The 17337-nt window shown below is 53.2% G+C and overlaps 1 protein-coding gene across 2 annotated transcripts; it reads left to right on the top strand.

The window, feature by feature from the left end:
* Nucleotides 1–253: 253 nt before the first annotated feature.
* PNPLA3 (patatin like phospholipase domain containing 3) lies at nt 254–14867 on the top strand. 2 transcript variants are annotated; one of them, XM_066255807.1, is made up of 9 exons: nt 254–584; nt 3317–3549; nt 4454–4519; nt 6427–6636; nt 7687–7747; nt 10891–11106; nt 11942–12074; nt 13441–13545; nt 13938–14867. In XM_066255807.1, the coding sequence occupies exons 1-9, from the start codon at nt 398–400 to the stop codon at nt 13984–13986; spliced, it is 1260 nt and encodes a 419-aa protein (XP_066111904.1). In that variant the 5' UTR covers nt 254–397; the 3' UTR covers nt 13987–14867. The 2 variants fall into 2 exon arrangements, with proteins under 2 accessions (XP_066111904.1, XP_066111914.1); XM_066255817.1 differs by lacking the exon at nt 13938–14867 and having other exon boundaries at nt 13441–13549.
* Nucleotides 14868–17337: the final 2470 nt, after the last annotated feature.

The following is a 17337-nucleotide window of genomic DNA, read 5'->3' as shown; positions in this document are numbered from 1 at the left end:
GAAAAGGGACGGAAACGGTGCTGTATCTCTCCAGGACGTCCGCGTCACTTGGAGTTTTGGAAAACTCGACTCCACCTTCCGGGACGCGAAGCTCGGCCCCTCTCCTCCACCGCAGCCCCTGAGCCCTCCCAGCCCCGCGCCGCGGAGGAAGGCGGGGTGGGTGTCCTGCTCCCGATTGGGCCGCCTGCCCGCTCATTTGCATGGGCCGAGGGGCGGGCCGGCGGTGCTGACGTCACGCAGGGAATGCCTGGGCTGGCGGCGGGGAGGCCGAGCGGAGTGCGCGAGCGGGCGCTAGAATAAGCGGCGCTGTACCCGGGACCCCAGACCTCAGACCCCGTACCCAGGTCCCCAGACCCTGCACCCGGGTCCCCAACCTCGCACACCGACAGCCGCCGCAATGCACGATCTCGAGCGCGGCTGGAGCCTATCCTTCTCGGGCTGCGGTTTTTTAGGCTTCTACCACATCGGGGCGACCCGCTGCCTGAGCGAGCGCGCCCCGCACCTCCTCCGCGACGCGCGCATGTTTTTCGGTGCCTCGGCCGGGGCGCTGCACTGCGTCACCTTCCTCGCTGGTATCCCGCTCGGTACGTCCAGGGCCTCCAAGGGGCTCCTTGCCGGGAGGGGGCGCCCCCAGGCCTGGGCTGAGAGCGACTCGTCAAGGTTGCGGGGCGTCGGGGGGATCGGAGATTGGACAGGCATACGCAGGGTATATTCCGGGGGCCTCTGCAGACAGATGTTTCCTTCACGGTGTCCTCTCGCCTCACACGGGTGAGCTGGGGCGTCCCGCTTGGGAGGGGGCGCACCTGCAGGTGCGGCTCCTCTGGGCGTGGGAACCCCGAGCGCCTCACCGCCCCAACCCCACTCTAGTGCCCCGGCTAGAAAGGAAGCCCCTTTCTGGGGTCTGAAAGTTGGGTCATCCTGGAGGGACACGCGACGCAGGAGACGGAGGGAGGAGCTGGTCCCCGCGGTCCCTGCCGTCCGCTTGGGAGGCGCTGGCCGAGCTGAGCTGAGCTGCTGACGGGAAGGGCCGATTTGTCCTGGGTCCGCACAGGATGGGTGCTTTGGATTGTGCCCCAGGGCGGGCGCCTTCGTCCCTTTGGGGACTTAAGGGACTGGAGACACCACTACCACCTTCCCCAACCCTCTCCGGACGCCTTTGTTGCGGGCCAGCCCTCCGGGGGTTGGAAGCATCTCCGGCAGAGGGCAACACTTCAGTTCTGGGCAGAATTGCTGGTTTGGAGTTGAGGAGGTTGGGGATATGTTGTGTGTGTGGAGGAGGGGTACGAAAGTTATCTTCTCTCCTTTTCCAGTGTTTCAGACCCTTGTGTGTGTGTGTGGGGGGGGACTGGAGTGGATCCCTGGACATACTCCATACCATAACCCCCTCCACACCCCACTCAGTGCCACTGGATATGAGATCCTGCCCATTTGAGTTTTGTTCTAATTAACGTCTGTGCATGTGGATGCCAGGGGAGAGAGTTGGATGTGGGGCTTGTGCCCAGCTGGCTCAAACTGCTAGGGTGCAGCATCCTGGGCCTGGGGTTCTGAGTCTGGGTAGAGCTGGAAGCAAGTGGCAGCATGGAGCTGTTGGCACCCAAAGGGCCCCAAATGGGAAGATAATGCACTTTATCAGTCCCCTTTATCTGAGATTTCTTAACAGTTTACTCTTTGCTCTACCAAGGGACTGCTGTGTTGGACATGGCTATCTGGGAGTGACTTTTCTCCTGGTGAGCAGGAATCTCCTGTCAGTAGGCACTGCCCTCCCATTGGAGCAGACCCTGGGCTGAGTGGAGGTGGGGGTCAGGAGAGTGGCCACCCTGATTGCCTTCGTCCTGGGGAAGAGGAGCAAAGGGCAGGAATGTGACCACAGGGAGGATTCGACCTGCCACATGGCCAGTCCACACAACCTGGGCTGTAGCAGTGATAAAAGCCAGCCGTTGTACCCCAGGGTGACCTGCAGACACCACATGATTGAATGCTTAACTGGGACCAGATTCAAATGCATTGACCCCAGGACCTGAAGTGCACTGACTTCAGTGTAGGGTTTCTGATTGGCAGGGGACAGGTGCAGCCTGGGACTGTGCCCTGCAGCACAGGGGAGGCTCAGGGGCCACCAAGTCCCTGGAAAATGGGTCTGGAGGTTTTGGCAGGGGCTGTTCCCCAGATTCTTGCTTTAACCTCCTGCCTCATGTGGGAACCTACAAGGAGCATTTCCCAGGGGCTGGTACTAGGGCAGAGCTTCAGAGAGTGCATCTTAGCCGAGGCTGACCTGGAAGGAGAGCCTGGCAGGCCTGCCAGCTGTGTACCCATTTGCCCCTTCTGCCAGGGCTCAGTGGGGCCACATACCTAGGGAGAGCCAAGTTGGGTCAGGACAGGCTGGCACATGTCTGGCTTTCTGAATCCCAAGAATTCTGACAGGCCAGGCCTTGGGCTGGGACGGATAGTCCTGCATGCCAGGGCAGCACTGGCCAGCCAGAGGGGGCCAGGCCAGTGAGTCAAGTCAAATGGAGCATGAATGTGCCCTGTGCCCACTAGACGGTCTGGTATTCCGGCGGTAGAGGTTAAAGATTAAGTCTGGTTATTTACTAGGTGCCTATTCTGAGTCAGGCACTTTACAGGTTGTAGTGGATCTAACCCTCTGTCTCCAGAAGGTAGGGAAACACTACTGTCCTTCATTCAAAATGCACAATCTCAGACTTTGAGAGGTAGTGACGTGACTTACCAAGGTCACTCAGCTAGTAAGAGGTGGAGGCAGGATTCCAGCACAGCTCTGGTGTCAGCCTGCAGTGCTCTGTGCTCCCTGCAGCGCCAGGCCTATCGTGCTAATACTGATGCTGAGCACTCGCTGGCTCCTAGCTTTTCGGTGGGGCTGGAGGTAAGGGGAGCTTGCCTGGGCCTCTGGAGGCTCTTCCGAGGCCAGGGCCTAGAGCGGCACCATCCAATAGAAATGTAGCACGAGCCACATATGTCATTTTACTTTTCCTAGTCGCAGAATGCAAAAAGTAAAAGACACAGATGAAATTAATTTTATGGATCCCAATATAGTCAAAACAGTATCAGTCCCCCATCTAATCCATATGAGACAATATTGAGATATTTTACGTTCTTTTTTTTGTACTAAGCCTTTGAAACCCTGTGTTTCTTTTACACATCTCAGTTTGGACGAACCCCATGTGAAGGGCTCCATAGCCACATGAGAACACAGGCCTGGAGAAGAGGCTGCAGCTCCCCTGCTGTCTGGTTTCGAGTCTTGCTGCAGTCAGTCCCACCTGCAGGGTAGCACATCCCTTCCTGTATTTGTCTCCCACCCCCACAGACCGGACTCTGCAGATCCTCACAGACCTCGTCCGGAATGCCAGAAGCCGGAACATTGGGGTCCTCCACCCGTCCTTCAACCTGGGCAGGTACCTCCGAGAATCCCTCCACAGACACCTGCCAGCCAACATCCACCAGCTCATCTCTGGCAAAATATGCATCTCACTTACCAGAGTGTCCGATTGGGAAAACGTCCTGGTGTCTGATTTTCAGTCCAAAGAGGAAGTCGTGGATGTAAGCCCTGGGCTTCTCTGGGTGTTGTCAAAAAAAAGAAAGAAAGGCTGTTTTGTTTTGGAAGTGACACTGAGAGGGCTGTCGCAGGCCACCTGCCTCATTTCTTAAGATGCAGAAGAACATGATTGACCATGGTGCTGTTCGCTTCCTGCCCCGTGTCATACACTCTGTGTGCCTCCAGGGGTCTGCTTCAGAGCATATGTAAACTCTGTCTGTTCCAGGACAGTTTCAATGTCAAATAACACCTACCCAGCCTTCCAGACTTCTCATGACCACCTCCACCAGGGACCCTGTCTCATGGTGTCCTTCCTCCAGAGTGTAAGAGAGCAGCATCTCAGCAGCCAGTATCCTTGTTTCTGGGAGCTTTCTCTATGCAGCCAGCACACGTCTGTTCCCATACAAGTTCATTCTCTCAGTGAATCAGTGTTGTGTCCTGCTTAACCTGCTCTCTAGCACAGTGCTACTCAACATGTGGTCCCCGGACCAGCGTCAGCATCCCCTGGGAGCTTGTTAGATTGCACTCTCAGGCCCCGCCTTCAACCTGCTGCAGTAGAATTCTGGGCTGGGGTCCTCAGTCTGCGAGTCTGGAACCAGCTTTAGCTCTGATCTCATCCCTTCCCAGTTAGTCTTGGTTCTGTCTGCAACGGCCCATTGCGACTCGTGGGGAGTAGGGACAGGAAGTTGATGCCCACAGTGTTGTTAAGGAGCTTTTACTTAGGTTTGAAATAGAGTTGTGTAGGTTGGTTCATTGTTCATGCAGCTCTTTTATTATAAAGTGCTTACTCTGTGCAAAGAGCAATACCAGACCTCTTATTCTTTTCACTTAGAGAGGGCCTCTAAAGACCTCGGGGAATAAAGGACAGACTGTTATGGCCCATGGTCTCACTGCCTTTTGTCTTCACAGGCCTTGCTTTGTTCCTCCTTCATCCCCTTCTTCTGTGGCTTCATCCCTCCTTCCTTCAGAGGCATGGTAAGTCTGCTTTTAAACTGTGTTTGCAGTTGTGGCCGGTTGGCTCAGTGGTGGAGCATTGGCCCGGCCTGTGGAAGTTCCGGTTTGATTCCCGGCCAGGGCACACAGGAGAAGCACCCATCTGCTTTTCCACCCTTCCCCCTCTCCTTCCTCTCTGTCTCTCTCTTCCCCTCCCGCAGCCAAGGCTCCATTGGAGCAAAGTTGGCCCGGGTGCTGAGGAAAGCTCCATGGCCTCTGCCTCAGGTGCTAGAATAGCTCTGGCCGCAAGGGAGTAATGCCCCAGATGGGCAGAGCATTGCCCCCTCGTGGGCATGCTGGGTGGATCCCGGTTGGGCGCATGCAGGAGTCTATCTGACTGCCTCCCCGCTTCTAACTTTGGAAAAATACAATAAATAAATAAATACATAAAAAAAACTGTGTTTGCATCACTCCTGCCTGCAAGGTGCTTGGCATATGCACTCTAGACCCCAAGGGCAGAGCTTGTGCCTCTCAGCCTTGAGACAGATTCCACAGCTGTCCACTCCCCCGTCACTCTCCATCCCCCACCCCCAGCAGAACCAGCTTCACCAAGAATCCATTATCTGGCTATGTGTAAGGTAAACTGGTTCACTTAATCGTTACATGAGCACCAAGGATATGTGCCCCGTGGCCTAGTTAGAGCATAAGATGCTTAAGAATTGGCAGCTCGCTTACAGTGGAGCATCAGTCTTACGGGTGGAGAGTTTCAGTCCTCTCTGGGACTGACTGTCCCTTTTAGCCTGGGTTTGGGGCAGATGCTGCTGACAGTGCCCCGGTATGGTTCCATTCAACAAACATGTGAACACATATGGCTAGTTCTGAGCCCTGCACAGGCAGAGAAACAGAAGTGGAGGTCTCTGTTCTGCAGGCTCTGGACCCCGCGCTGGGCTGAGCTGAACCTGGGGGCAGCCTCCTTCTAGGGCAGCAGTTACCAAGCAGAGATGATTTGGTCCCCCCACCCTGGGATATCTGGCCATATTTGGAGATAGCTGATGTGGTCACAACTGGGGGGCAGTGCTCCTGGCCTTGGTTTGATGGGTGCAGACTGTCCAGATTGCGCCAGATCCTGCTTGCCTAGCTGGAGGTGGTTGAAAGATGTGGATGCCAGAAACAGGTGCTCACAGTAACTAAGCCCAGAGGCCTCTTGTTGTGGGGTGAGAGGGCTGTCTGGGTCCCAGCTTCGTGGTTTCATTTCAATCTCCAAAGTTCCTCAAGGCATTACTTCTCTCTGTTTTATTTTTAAAGTTTTATTTATTGCTTTTAGTGAGAGAGGAAGGGAGAGTAGAGAGAGAGAGAGGAACATCGATCTGTTCCTGTCTGTGCCCTGACCAGGGATCAGGCCAGCAACCTCCGTGCTCTGGACGGTGCTCTGACCAAATGAGCTGTCCCACCAGGTCTGGTTCTCACTGTTCAGGTGTGGAGAGAGATGAGCTCACAGGTGATGTATCTTGCCCAAGATTTCCCAAGCAGCAAGGGGGTCTTGAATTGAACCCATGACCTTTTGTCTCCTCTTGGGCAGGATCTACCTCACCCTGTCCCTAGTGCACACAGCATTCTGATTCGTATGGCCTCTTTAAGCAAATTACACAGGCACACTCCTGGACACCTGCCTGAGCTCAGGGCTTGGCCATCACAACATGGGCTGGACTCCAGCCTTCGTTTGCCTCTCTGCCAGACACTTTTTGTGCAGTGCCCAGTCTTAATGATGGTATACAGCACTCCTGAGCGCCAGCCTGGAGCTAAAGATTTGTAGAAAGAGTGATCCCCAAGCCCAGTCCTTGCCCGGGATCAGCCCATGATGCTGAGATGCCTCTGCCCATAATCTGAAAAACACACCAAACACCAGCTCAGAGCTTCTGATGGGATGCTCTTTTTTCTCTCTTAAAAAGCGATATGTAGATGGAGGAGCGAGTGACAACATGCCCTCCTTTGATGCCAGAACGACCATCACTGTGTCCCCCTTCTATGGGGAGCATGACATCAGCCCTAAGGTCAAGTCTATGAACTTTCTTTCTGTGGATGTGACCAACCTCAATCTCTGCCTCTGCTCAGAGAACCTCTACCTGTTCAGCCGAGCACTGTTCCCCCCGGATGTCAAGGTGAGTGGGGGGCTGTGTATTCTGAGGGGGAAATGCAGCTCTTTGCTTCTCTGTTTGCCTGAGACCCACCAGTGTGGTTCTTTCTGCAAACAAACAAAACCAGGACCCTCACTGAATAGGGACTCAGAGAAGATTCTCTTGTCCCAGAAGGTCAGCTCTGCCCCACTCTAATCATCAGGATCACCTGGGGACATTTAAACTGAGCTGCCATTCAGGGCCCATCTCCAGAGCTGTGCTTTAAGTGCAGCCAGCTGTCTCTGTCCACAAGGTTCATACCTGTGGATTCAACCATCCACAGATTCAACCAATCACACGTCAAAAATATTTGGGGGGGATAAAAGAATTCCAGAAAATTCCAAAATGCAAAACTTGAATTTGCCACTTGCTGAGCCCTATGCTGAATCCACGTAAATGAAGTGGTGGGTAGGTGTTTCCTGCCATAGCCTATATGCAGATATAGGTCATGTGCTAATTCTACACCATTTTGGTATCCAAGAGGGGCCCTAGAACCAGTCCCCCATGGATACTGGGGGACGCAGCCTGGGCAGTAGGCTTTGAGTTACCCAGGTGATACTTTGCGACCATCATCACAAACCACACTGCATTTGGTGGTTGCTGTCGTATGCCTTACTACCTCAAGGGTAAGAAGATGTGTGGACTATGGGCACTTGGCCGTGCTTGGGCAAAGGAGGCTGCCGGGCAGTGTGCACCCCGGTGTGCCTCCTGCTGGAGGCATGGCCATGCAACAGCTGGTGTCTATGGTTTGCATGCAGACAAGTCGAAGAGGCAGCTGTCATTGTCCCAGTGATAACTAGGATAGGCCCCTGTCATGCTGGAGTGCCAGCAAAGTCTCTGTGGACGGGTGTCAGTCATGCTGAGTCTCGTAGGAAAGGAGGACTTCTGTCTCCTGGGTACAGAATCCCTTGTCCGTCCTGACTGTGGCTGTTCCCGGCACAAGGAAGTGGCTCAGAGTTCAAAGGAGTATTCGGTTTAAATGAATGGTGTTTAGTGACACTTACCCTGTAGTTAACTTATTTGCTTTGCTTACAGGTGCTTGGAGAGATATGCCTTCGAGGGTATTTAGATGCGGTCAGGTTCTTGGAAGAAAATGGTATGTATGGGTAGGGAACAGACCAGCCCTTTCCATAAGCTTTCTGTTGGCAGTCTTGGTAAACCCGAGACTCTGTGAGTGACGTCACTCGGTGCTCACCACCCCTCACTGCCTGTTGTGCTCAGCCCACTCATTAGCCCCACGAGGTCAGAGATCTTAGCCCCATTTTACAGATGGGGAAGTGGAGGCGTGGAGAACCAGGGACCGACCACACTGCACTCTCTGTGGGGCAGAACTGGGATTTGAACCCGGGATGTCACAGCCCCAGGGCTCTTCTTCCACACTGTTACCTGTTTGGAGGCAGTTTGTTTTAAGGGCTGGGTGACAGGTGTGGGTGACGCTGCTGGACCAGCTGTTCCTTCTGAGATAAGTTCTGCCTTTGAGTCGTCCTGGCTTCTCTGGGCTGCAGGAGTTGTGTTCCAGAAATATTAAAGGGGAACCAAATATGAGATGTGTTTGTAACTATTTTTCTTTGGTACCAAAAGTTGGCTTGTGTATTGATCCTCTCAATTGATCTTTGGCCAAGACCAAGGAGACGTTTGATTGAAAGGACATAAACGTATTAGATACTCAGAAAATGTTTACTGTGCACCTTCTTGGTGCTGAGCGATTGGCGGTGTGCGGGGGACACTGCAGGGAACCAGCAGCCGTGGCCCCTGCCTCCAGGAGCGCATTCTGCTCAGGAGCGCACAGTCTGCTCAGGAGCACAGATCCGCAAGGGGCAGGAGGATATGCACAGCGCTGTGACAGAAAGATGCAGGATGCCGTCAGGACACACAGGAGGGATCTGCTAGGCATGGGGGACGGTAGGGCTTCTAGGAGGATGAATCCATGCTGACACTTTAGGGATAAATAGGAGCATTCTAGGCATGTGGGCCATGGGAGTGAGGCCTGCCCGCAGCAGTGTGGTCTGTGGGAAGGGTGGAAAGAAGGCCTGTGTAACCGGAATGGCAGAGAGGGAGGCAGGCTAGGCCTTGTGGACATGGTGAGGGTTTGCACCCGCAGGAGTGAGGAAGGCCAGAGGGCAGCTGTGGAAGGCCCCTCCGGCTGCAGTGTAGAGAGGGTGACCAGCATCCAGGAGACCAGTGAGGCAGCTGGAGGCTCAGCGAGGTCTGGTGGTGAGGGTAGTGGAAGGGGCCCGAGGGAACAGGATTTGGAGATGGCTGGCCAGAGATTCGGGAGGAGAAGGGTTTGAGGATGAAGCCCTGGCCTTTGGCTTCAGGAGCCGGGGTGGGGGACAGGAGGCTTGGCCCTGTACAGGTTCAGGGCACACAGGAGGGGGGAGGGTTTGCAGGAAAGTGGGACGTGTGGATATGTGTTGCCCCAGGGGCTTTAGGGGCAGTTGTGCAAGGAGGCAGCTGAAGTCAGGGTCTGAAGTTCTGGAGAGTAGTCTGACTGGGGATGAAATCTGGGAGCATTCTGGGTGTACCTGTAGGGGCGGACTCGGGTTTCTAGGTAACTCTGGGCAAGCCACCTTCCCGCCCTGGGCCTTCGCTTCCACAGCTATATTAAGGGGAGTTTGGATTAAATGATGTCCGGGTAATTTTCAGTCATTCTAAAGACTGGCGTGTGGCCTCGCGTTTGCATCACAGGTGCTGGGTTTGGTTTAAATATGTAAGCATGGTCGTCATCCAGGCTGGCCTCCCTGGGTCCTGTGGAGGACACGAGGGGTGGGGCAGCTGCTGCCTTTGGGAACAGGTTCTGTACCTAAGGCACAGTGAAGTCCCAGAGGGTGAGCAGTGCGTCTAATAGAGGCCCCAGAAAGATCTATAGAGGAGCATGAATGGGAGCTCCATTTTAACAGGTGAGCCAGGGCAGCTGTGGACTTCTGAAACTAGCTGTTTCCCTGTCCCCACCCTCTGTGGCAATTCTAAGAGAGCAGGAGCCACTCGCTGGTGTCAGTCCCTGTGCCCTGACACTTGGGCAGTACCTGCCCAAACTCCCTTACTGAATGCTGCTCTCGGGGTATTGTGATGGAAAAGCAATGTCAATGTAAAAAGCTTCCAAACCTGGAAGGATTTTTTTATGAGTTATTTGAGCCAAATTGTCGACAATTGCCAGGAAGCAAAGTCTTAACGGATTGAGAAAGTGCTCTGGAAAATGGCAATTTCGCCACTTATTTTATACATCAGAATCAAAGGGGAAGCCTAGGGTTTACATGAAGTTGACTGGTGATACATTAGCTAAGTGGGAGAAAACAGAGCAGGGGAAATCTCTTGGTTGGATAAAAAAATAAAAATGTATACGCGAGACTTCTTTTACATAGGCAGGAATAAGATAGTTAACAGTAAACAATTAACATTGTAACAGTTACAATGAAGGGATTTATTAGGTCCTGCTCTGGTGGGATGCCTGCCCTGAGTGGAGCAGAAAAAGATTACTCTTATATTTTAAAGACATGTTATCAGGTACAATATTGTAACTGCAGAAGAAGACAGACAGGCTAGATTAAGGTAAGCATTGATCTTTGTTAAGAAAAATATCTCCCTAGGACAGGACTACCCATGATGAACTGTTCTTAGTTAGAAAGTTTTAGTTTCAGACCATCCTATGTGGTTACTTTAGGTCTCTGAGTCTGAGAGGCCACCATGCAGGGCTCACGTGAGCTTCTCAGGTTCGGCATGTGGCCCCTTTTTTGCCTACAGTGCTGTCACCAATGTCAGGCCTGGGTTCACGTTGTGCTCTGCCACAGACTAGCTGTGTGGCTTTGGGTGAATCACTTAACCTTTTTGTGCTTCTGATTCCTCATCTGGAATGTGGAGGTGATAAGGGCAGTAGTTGAGTGACAGCTGCAAGCCCTGCATGCACCCCTAACTCAGGGCCTGGGGTGCAAGACTCATCAGTGGTACAATACCAGTTGTTATAAACAACTTCATGAGTCCGCTCGTGGCAGTGGAGCCCATAGTAAGTGAGTGATGAGCCAGGAGACCGACCCATGTCTCTGTGGCTTCAAAGCCCCACACTCCTTCCTCCCTGTGACAGCCCCCTGCCTTGTCTAGTTTTGCCTGTACTGAGCAAACTCCAGGCCTGCAGCTCCTGGCCGCTGCTGGCCTTCTCTGTCATTCGGTGGGTGGTTGGGTGGGTGAGGAATGACCCCTGCTGCTCAGACTCACCTAATGGTTTGTCCTCTGTGCCCTTTCTAGGCATCTGTGACAGGCCCCATCCATGCCTGAGTTTATCCCCAGAAGAGCCGGAGGCCCTTGTGTGCCCCTGGGAGACTGTGAGCCTGGAGGCTTCCCCAGGGGTGGCTGCCTGGCCGATGAAGCCTGAGGGAGACGAACTGCTGGACCACCTGCGTCTCAACCTGTTGCCCTGGGATGAGAGCATCCTGGAGACGCTGTCACCCAAGCTCACTATAGGTGCCGACTCCTCTGGGTTGGGACTGCGAGGATATTGCTTTCTGTCACTAAGAGACTAAAAGGGCTCCTCTCCTGTGTGTTAGGGAGGAAGGTGACACTGCCACAGGGGGAGAAGTGGGGCCCCCACCTCCTGGCACAGCCTCCCCCACCCCGGCACCTTGCAAGCGTCTGTTCCCATGTGGACATGGGCAGAAAAAACTCTAGCTGAGCCTGTTTGGTGTTAACCAGGCCTGCTCTCAGCTCTTGGGTTTCAGGGGCCCCAAGGCTGGGCCCCGTCTTTCAGAACACCTGCCTGTGTCCCCATCTTTCTTGAGAACCCTCTCCTGATTTTCCCCCTTTACCTCAAACCTACAGTTTTGAACTTTTTCTTGAATGACAGTGGTGTATTTTATCATGTCATCAAATATCAGACAGACACTTGAGTGCATAAGCCAGCTTCCAGTGGGGCATGCAGAGAGATTTCAAGATGAACAGGACAAGGTCCTGGCCCCTGAGGCACTAATGCCCAGGAGTTGCAGTCACCAGCAGCTGTACAGGTTATTGTGATTGAGGCAGCGGGAGGTTATTACAGAGGGGAAACAAGGCCAGGAGCTCCAGGCAGCAGATGAGCCCAGCCAAAGGTATTTGAGTGGTCTGTGTACTCCACAGACAGAGCCGGCGGAAGGGAGCCGTCCCTGTGGAGCCCTGGACCTGTAGGCTGTCCCAGGCTCTTCTGGCCGCATCCCCCACTCGCTTGTGTCTGTGAACGCTGGCAAGATTTCCGAGCACCGCCTGGTGGTAAGGTGGTGTGGTTTAAACACTGGTGGAAAATAACCCCCCAAATTGTGTTTTCCAGCACTGAGTGAGGCAGTGAAACACCGGGGTGGCTACATGAGCAAGATTCGTAACTTCTTACCTGTTAAGATCATGTCTTACATGATGCTGCCCTGCACGCTGCCCGTGGAGTCCGCAGTCGCTGTGGTCCAGCGGTGAGCGTTTTGGATGGCTTTGTGTGTCCATCGTGGGGTTAGTGAGGATTAAATGGAGTTCACGTAAGGCCCCAAGTCCAGGGCCTGGGTTCTTGTGTGGAGGGGAGGAGGTCACAGTCCATTGGGACCGTCCGTGAGATATGCCTCATGGGTGAGCCCTTGCCCAGCCCACCTCCCTTCTCATTGCTGTTGTAGTCGTGTCCCTTCCCATTGGTCTGCTCTTTTATTTGGAGAAGGTTACAAGGCAAACCAAACATATGAGCATGCTGAGATCCTGGGCATTTGTTTTACTCAGCTCTCTTCAAATTGACTTGTGTGTTTACTTTCTTTTTTTTTTTTCCTGTATTTTTCTGAAGCCGGAAACAGGGAGAGACAGTCAGACTCCTGCATGCGCCCGACCGGGATCCACCCGGCACGCCCACCAGGGGGAGATGCTCTGCCCACCAGGGGGCGATGCTCTGCCCCTCCGGGGCGTTGTTCTGTTGCGATCAGAGCCACTCTAGCGCCTGGGGCAGAGGCCGAGGAGCCATCCCCAGCGCCCGGGCTATCTTTGCTCCATTGGAGCCTCAGCTGTGGGAGGGGAAGAGAGAGACAGAGAGGAAGGAGAGGGGGAGGGGTGGAGAAGCAGATGGACGCTTCTCCTGTGTGCCCTGGCCGGGAATCGAACCCGGGACTTCTGCACGCCAGGCCGACGCTCTACCGCTGAGCCAACCGGCCAGGGCCTTACTTTCTTTTTACTGATTTCATCTAGCATGTCCTTCAGTCCATCTTTTAAAGTCCAGCTCATCCTTTGAAATGCAGCTCCATTCTCCCACCCTTAGTGAATCCTCCCAGGTCCCTTCCCCACCCGACCGGATTAGCCTCCTGCTCTCACTCGTCTTGTCCTGGGTTGAGGTTCAGGCATTTATCAAAGTCCAGACATGGATTTGTTTTGTGTCCAGCGGGCTGGGAGTCTGTGGGGGGCAGCAGTCAGGCCTCTGCAGCAGAGTCCTCTACTGTACTCACACGTGGCTGGGCGCAGCGGGGCCAGGTGGAGCAAGTGGTGTCTTCACTCCACACTTCAAGCATCTTGCCACAGACAAATAGAACCCCGGGAAACCAAAGCCTTCTCCTTTGATTCCCATGTCAGTCCCTTGAGCTTTCCTGAATCAAAAGTGTCCTAACTTTGGGCTCTAGTTCAGCTTGCCCCAAATCCACCTTTCTGGGGATTTATCAGACTGGGATTGGAAGTGGCCTTGGCAGTTTGCCTGGACAGGGGGTGTTGTGGACAGAGATGCCTTTTGTTCAGTTTTTGTTTGGTGCTCTTTGTTTCGGCTTGTCTTCATGCTGACACGGTGTGTGTGTGTGTCTTGTTTTACTCCTACAGACTGGTGATGTGGCTCCCAGACCTTCCTGATGACATCCAGTGGCTGCAGTCGGTCACCTCCCAGGTTTGTTCCCGAGTGGTGACACACCTACTCCCCACTTCCAGGTAAATGGTCTGTGGGTCTGATAGATGTCCCTTTCACCTGATTAGGCCTTTTGTACCATTCTAGAAACACTGCTGAGTACCCGCTAGGTGACGGGCGCTCATCCTTTGGTGCAGGGGCCCTGCCTTGTGTGAGCAGCTGAGTGAATCCGAGGTCCTGGTGTGTCTGCTGAAAGCTAACCAAGACCTTCCTGAACAGGCCGCTGCAGGGCCCAGTTTTGATGGCAAGAGCAGAGAGGGGCAGAGGGGACAGGTCTAGGTCAGGAGTGTCCGGGAGCATTGCTTTGCCTCAAGGAAGTAGCTCTGGGTGCCTGCAGCATGGGGTCGGGGTGGGGAACGGAGGGGCTGGTGCCTGGCCTGGCGGCATATTAATGAGGCTTCCTTTCTGACCTCAGACTTGCCGAATCCCTGGCTCATCACGGGGCCCTGAAATCCGTGTCATGACACGGCCCGATGACGCTGCTGCTCTCCGAATTCTGCACAGATTCCTAGCATGGATAGCTTTGTTCCAGTTATGAGGGTTGAATCTTATTCTGAAAGTCGTGGGCCTCAGCTTTCTCACCTGTTCAACACGGGAGATCCTTGCCTCCTCATTGGGTTTCTGTGAAGCTTTGGGAACAGTACTGGACACGTGGTGGGCACTCAGGAGGCAGGACCTCGCTTGTTACTGCTATTGGCAGATGTGGAAGGATTTACAGTGGGGGGTGGCAGGATCCGGTTTGCACTGGGAATGACCACAGTGACCTTGTGGAGGAGGCTGGATCTCGGGACTTGAGTGGCAGCAGGCTCACCAGTGAGAGGGCAGCTGCACTGGCCCAGGCAAGGAAAGGGGAGGGGGTGGGTCAAGTCTCAATAGAACCCGTTGAACTGAGAAGTGTCTATAGCCTTCAGGACCCTAAAGAGGTGCCGGTTGGAGCACTGGGGCCTGCCCACATCCTGAGGGAGTGGGGCAGCCAGTTGGAAGGAGGAGGCTGGGGGCAGGGTAGATTGCCTGCAGTATGGGGAGGGGGTGGGGAATGGAGTGGGGGGACCTGGCAGGACGGCTGTTGTGTGGGCTCCATCATGCCTGTGGAAGTCCAGTGGGAGGTGTCCAGGTGTCCACAGGCTTGCGAGCCTGGTTTGGTGGCACCGGCCCAGTGCTGAGATGCAGGGGAAGCTGTGTCTGGGCTGGGCTACCTGCAGTGCCCAGAGTGTGTGTGGTGGTGTGCACTCAGTGTTGGCAGTGTCTGTCTGTGCTCATGGAGACTGAAGATGGCAGCCGGGTTAGCGTCTTGATTTGTTCGGATCCCAAACGCTTGGCAACAGCTGTCCCCAAATAAACCAGAGCATGATGGTCCCTGCAGGCCTCCCTGCTCCCTGTGCCTGCCCCGGGTACCTGCTCCCCATGGACCCGGGTGCCTGTCCTGTGGACTGTCCAACAGACTCCAAAGCTGAGGCTGCCCAGCAATCCATCCTCCAGTCCAGCCTAAACCTCTTGGGCAGCAGAGACTGTGCTGGGGGCTGTCTTGTCCTGTGGCCCTCAGCTGTCACAGAGCGAGGTCCTAGAATGGCCGGTGTTTGGACAGGGGGATCTTGGGGCTGGGGGCTGGGCTTCCCTTTGTGCAGTCTTGGTGGTTGGAGGGAAGAGAGGAGCGTACAGGAAATGGTAAGGCAGGAGGGGCCACCATCCTTCTCCAAGAAGGCCACTGCTGGTCAGGGGGCATTAAATGATAGTAGTAACTTATTTACATTTCAAAACACCTTTTTGACCCAACCTAAATTTGATAAAGTTTTATATAAAATATAAGAGAATCTTATTATCTGTTGAATTATATATTATGTGAATCAGTGAGATGTTTATAGAAAAAACTTTTAAAAATCCAGAGCACAAGACAGTCCCTCAGCCCCCCAGGCAGGAGCCAGACACAACAGGCTTGGCCTCCTTTCCACTGGTGCCCTCAACTTGGACTTGGCTTATTTTCTCCTGAGCCTCTGGTCTGCTTTCCTTTTGTCTCAGCCCTAACCCGCCCCCTATCTCCAACCTTCTTGGAGACAAGCAAGAGACAAGGACCTCCCTTCTCCCAGGTGTGGTAATTTGTTGGCAAGCACAATGTACTATACTCAAGGGGAATTGTGTGTGTCTTTTTTCTTCTTTTTACACATTTAAGTATTACAGAAAAAAAATCAATGATAAGCTCAGAATCCCAAATGTTGGGACAGAAAGCTGCAACTCTCCCCTACATTGTGTAAGTGTCCCTGGAGTCAGAGAACCAGCAAGTTCAGACAAGGCACGTAGGAAGACAAACCCTTTAAAAGGGAATGAGGTTCTGGGGCCAACCCTACATGAGCCTGGTTCTCTTGAGCTGTGAACTCCTAGGAGGCAGGGATGACTCTGCAAAGACAAGAGAGTCATAGCCTAACACAGAGAACTCCTGTGGGACTTCTTCCTGGCTCCTTGTGTCCCCAGGGCGAGTGAGTGCCTGGGGTCCCTGTTCTGGTAGTGCTCATCCCTTACTGAGGCAAGAGCTGGTGAGTGATGGGCTCTCCCCACCTCCCAGGCCCCAGAACAAGGCACTGTCCTCTTGCTGAGCTTGCCTGGAGGTGGGGGAGGCCACACCTGACACCCACCTGGACTTGTAACCCACCTTGCACCTTCCTTCCCTGACTCAAGTTTCCCAGTCTGCTTTTCTATCAGAACCACAGGTGTCACTACACTTTACTATTTTACAGTAACCAATGTTTTCTTACAGATATATACTTGACTTTTGCGATCTTCACCGGGAAAGAAATATGTTCAATGATGGATAAGATTACATGGAAACTTATCTTTCTAGTTTTTGAAATTACTCAATCTTCCTACAATGAGCATATGTTTTATAACATTTTTTTAAATGTGCTTTAAGACAAAGGGGTGCAACATTTATTTAGAAATGGCCAAGGCTCCCCAGACCTGTGCCTTAAGTGCCACCCTCCCCATGCCCTGCAGGCCCTCACCTCTGCAGGGGTTTCTCTCCTGCAGATAAAAGTAAACGTTCTCAAGTCCCTCCTACCTGATCAGATAAAGCCCTCCCTTTCTTATGGTACATTTAGGCTTTGCAGTACTCACTATCAGGAGTAACCCATGTGTAGTCTAATTAATGACAGGGAGCAACAGTCTTTATTTGGTAAACAGATAGCAAAACGTGCGCCCAGTCTCATTAGAATACAATGTGTAGGTGTGTGTGTGTGTGTGTGTGTGTGTGTGTGTAACAGAAAGAAGACAGAAGGAACATGTATATAGATACTGTCAGTGGTTATCACATTCTATTTTATTGTACCTACATGTTTTCTCCAATTTTCTATGTGAACATATATTCTTTTTGTCAGAAAAGAACTCTTAATAAATGTGGTATTTAGAATGCTTTCCCTTGATTCTATGTTCTTCCCAAGGAGACATGGTGTTGCTTTTCTTCCCTTACAGCTGGGCTCCTTTAAGACACTCCCATCTTTGCTCACCAGATGGCTGCACCAGGCCAAGTGGCATGCATGTGCCCCTTCCTGGACACTGTGGACCAGACCCTCTTAGAATCCCTCTGGGAACCCAGACTCTGAATGGGCTCCTTCTCCATCCTGGGTGCCAAATGTTGGGACAGAAAGTTGCAACTCTCCCCTACATTGTGTAAGTGTCCCTGGAGTCAGAGAACCAGCAAGTTCAGACAAGGCACCTAGGAAGACAAACCCTTTAACAGGGAATGCGATTCCCTTTAAAAGGCTCTGCGCACTCTGCAGAGCAGGGAGCAAGTAGGTATGTCTGAGCTTCCCTGCTCTGTGTAGTGT

The sequence above is a fragment of the Saccopteryx bilineata genome, chromosome 1 (genome assembly GCF_036850765.1).
Source record: "Saccopteryx bilineata isolate mSacBil1 chromosome 1, mSacBil1_pri_phased_curated, whole genome shotgun sequence".
NCBI lineage: Eukaryota > Metazoa > Chordata > Mammalia > Chiroptera > Emballonuridae > Saccopteryx > Saccopteryx bilineata.
Note: the sequence above shows the minus strand (reverse complement) of the source record. Positions and strands in the feature narration are given on the sequence as shown.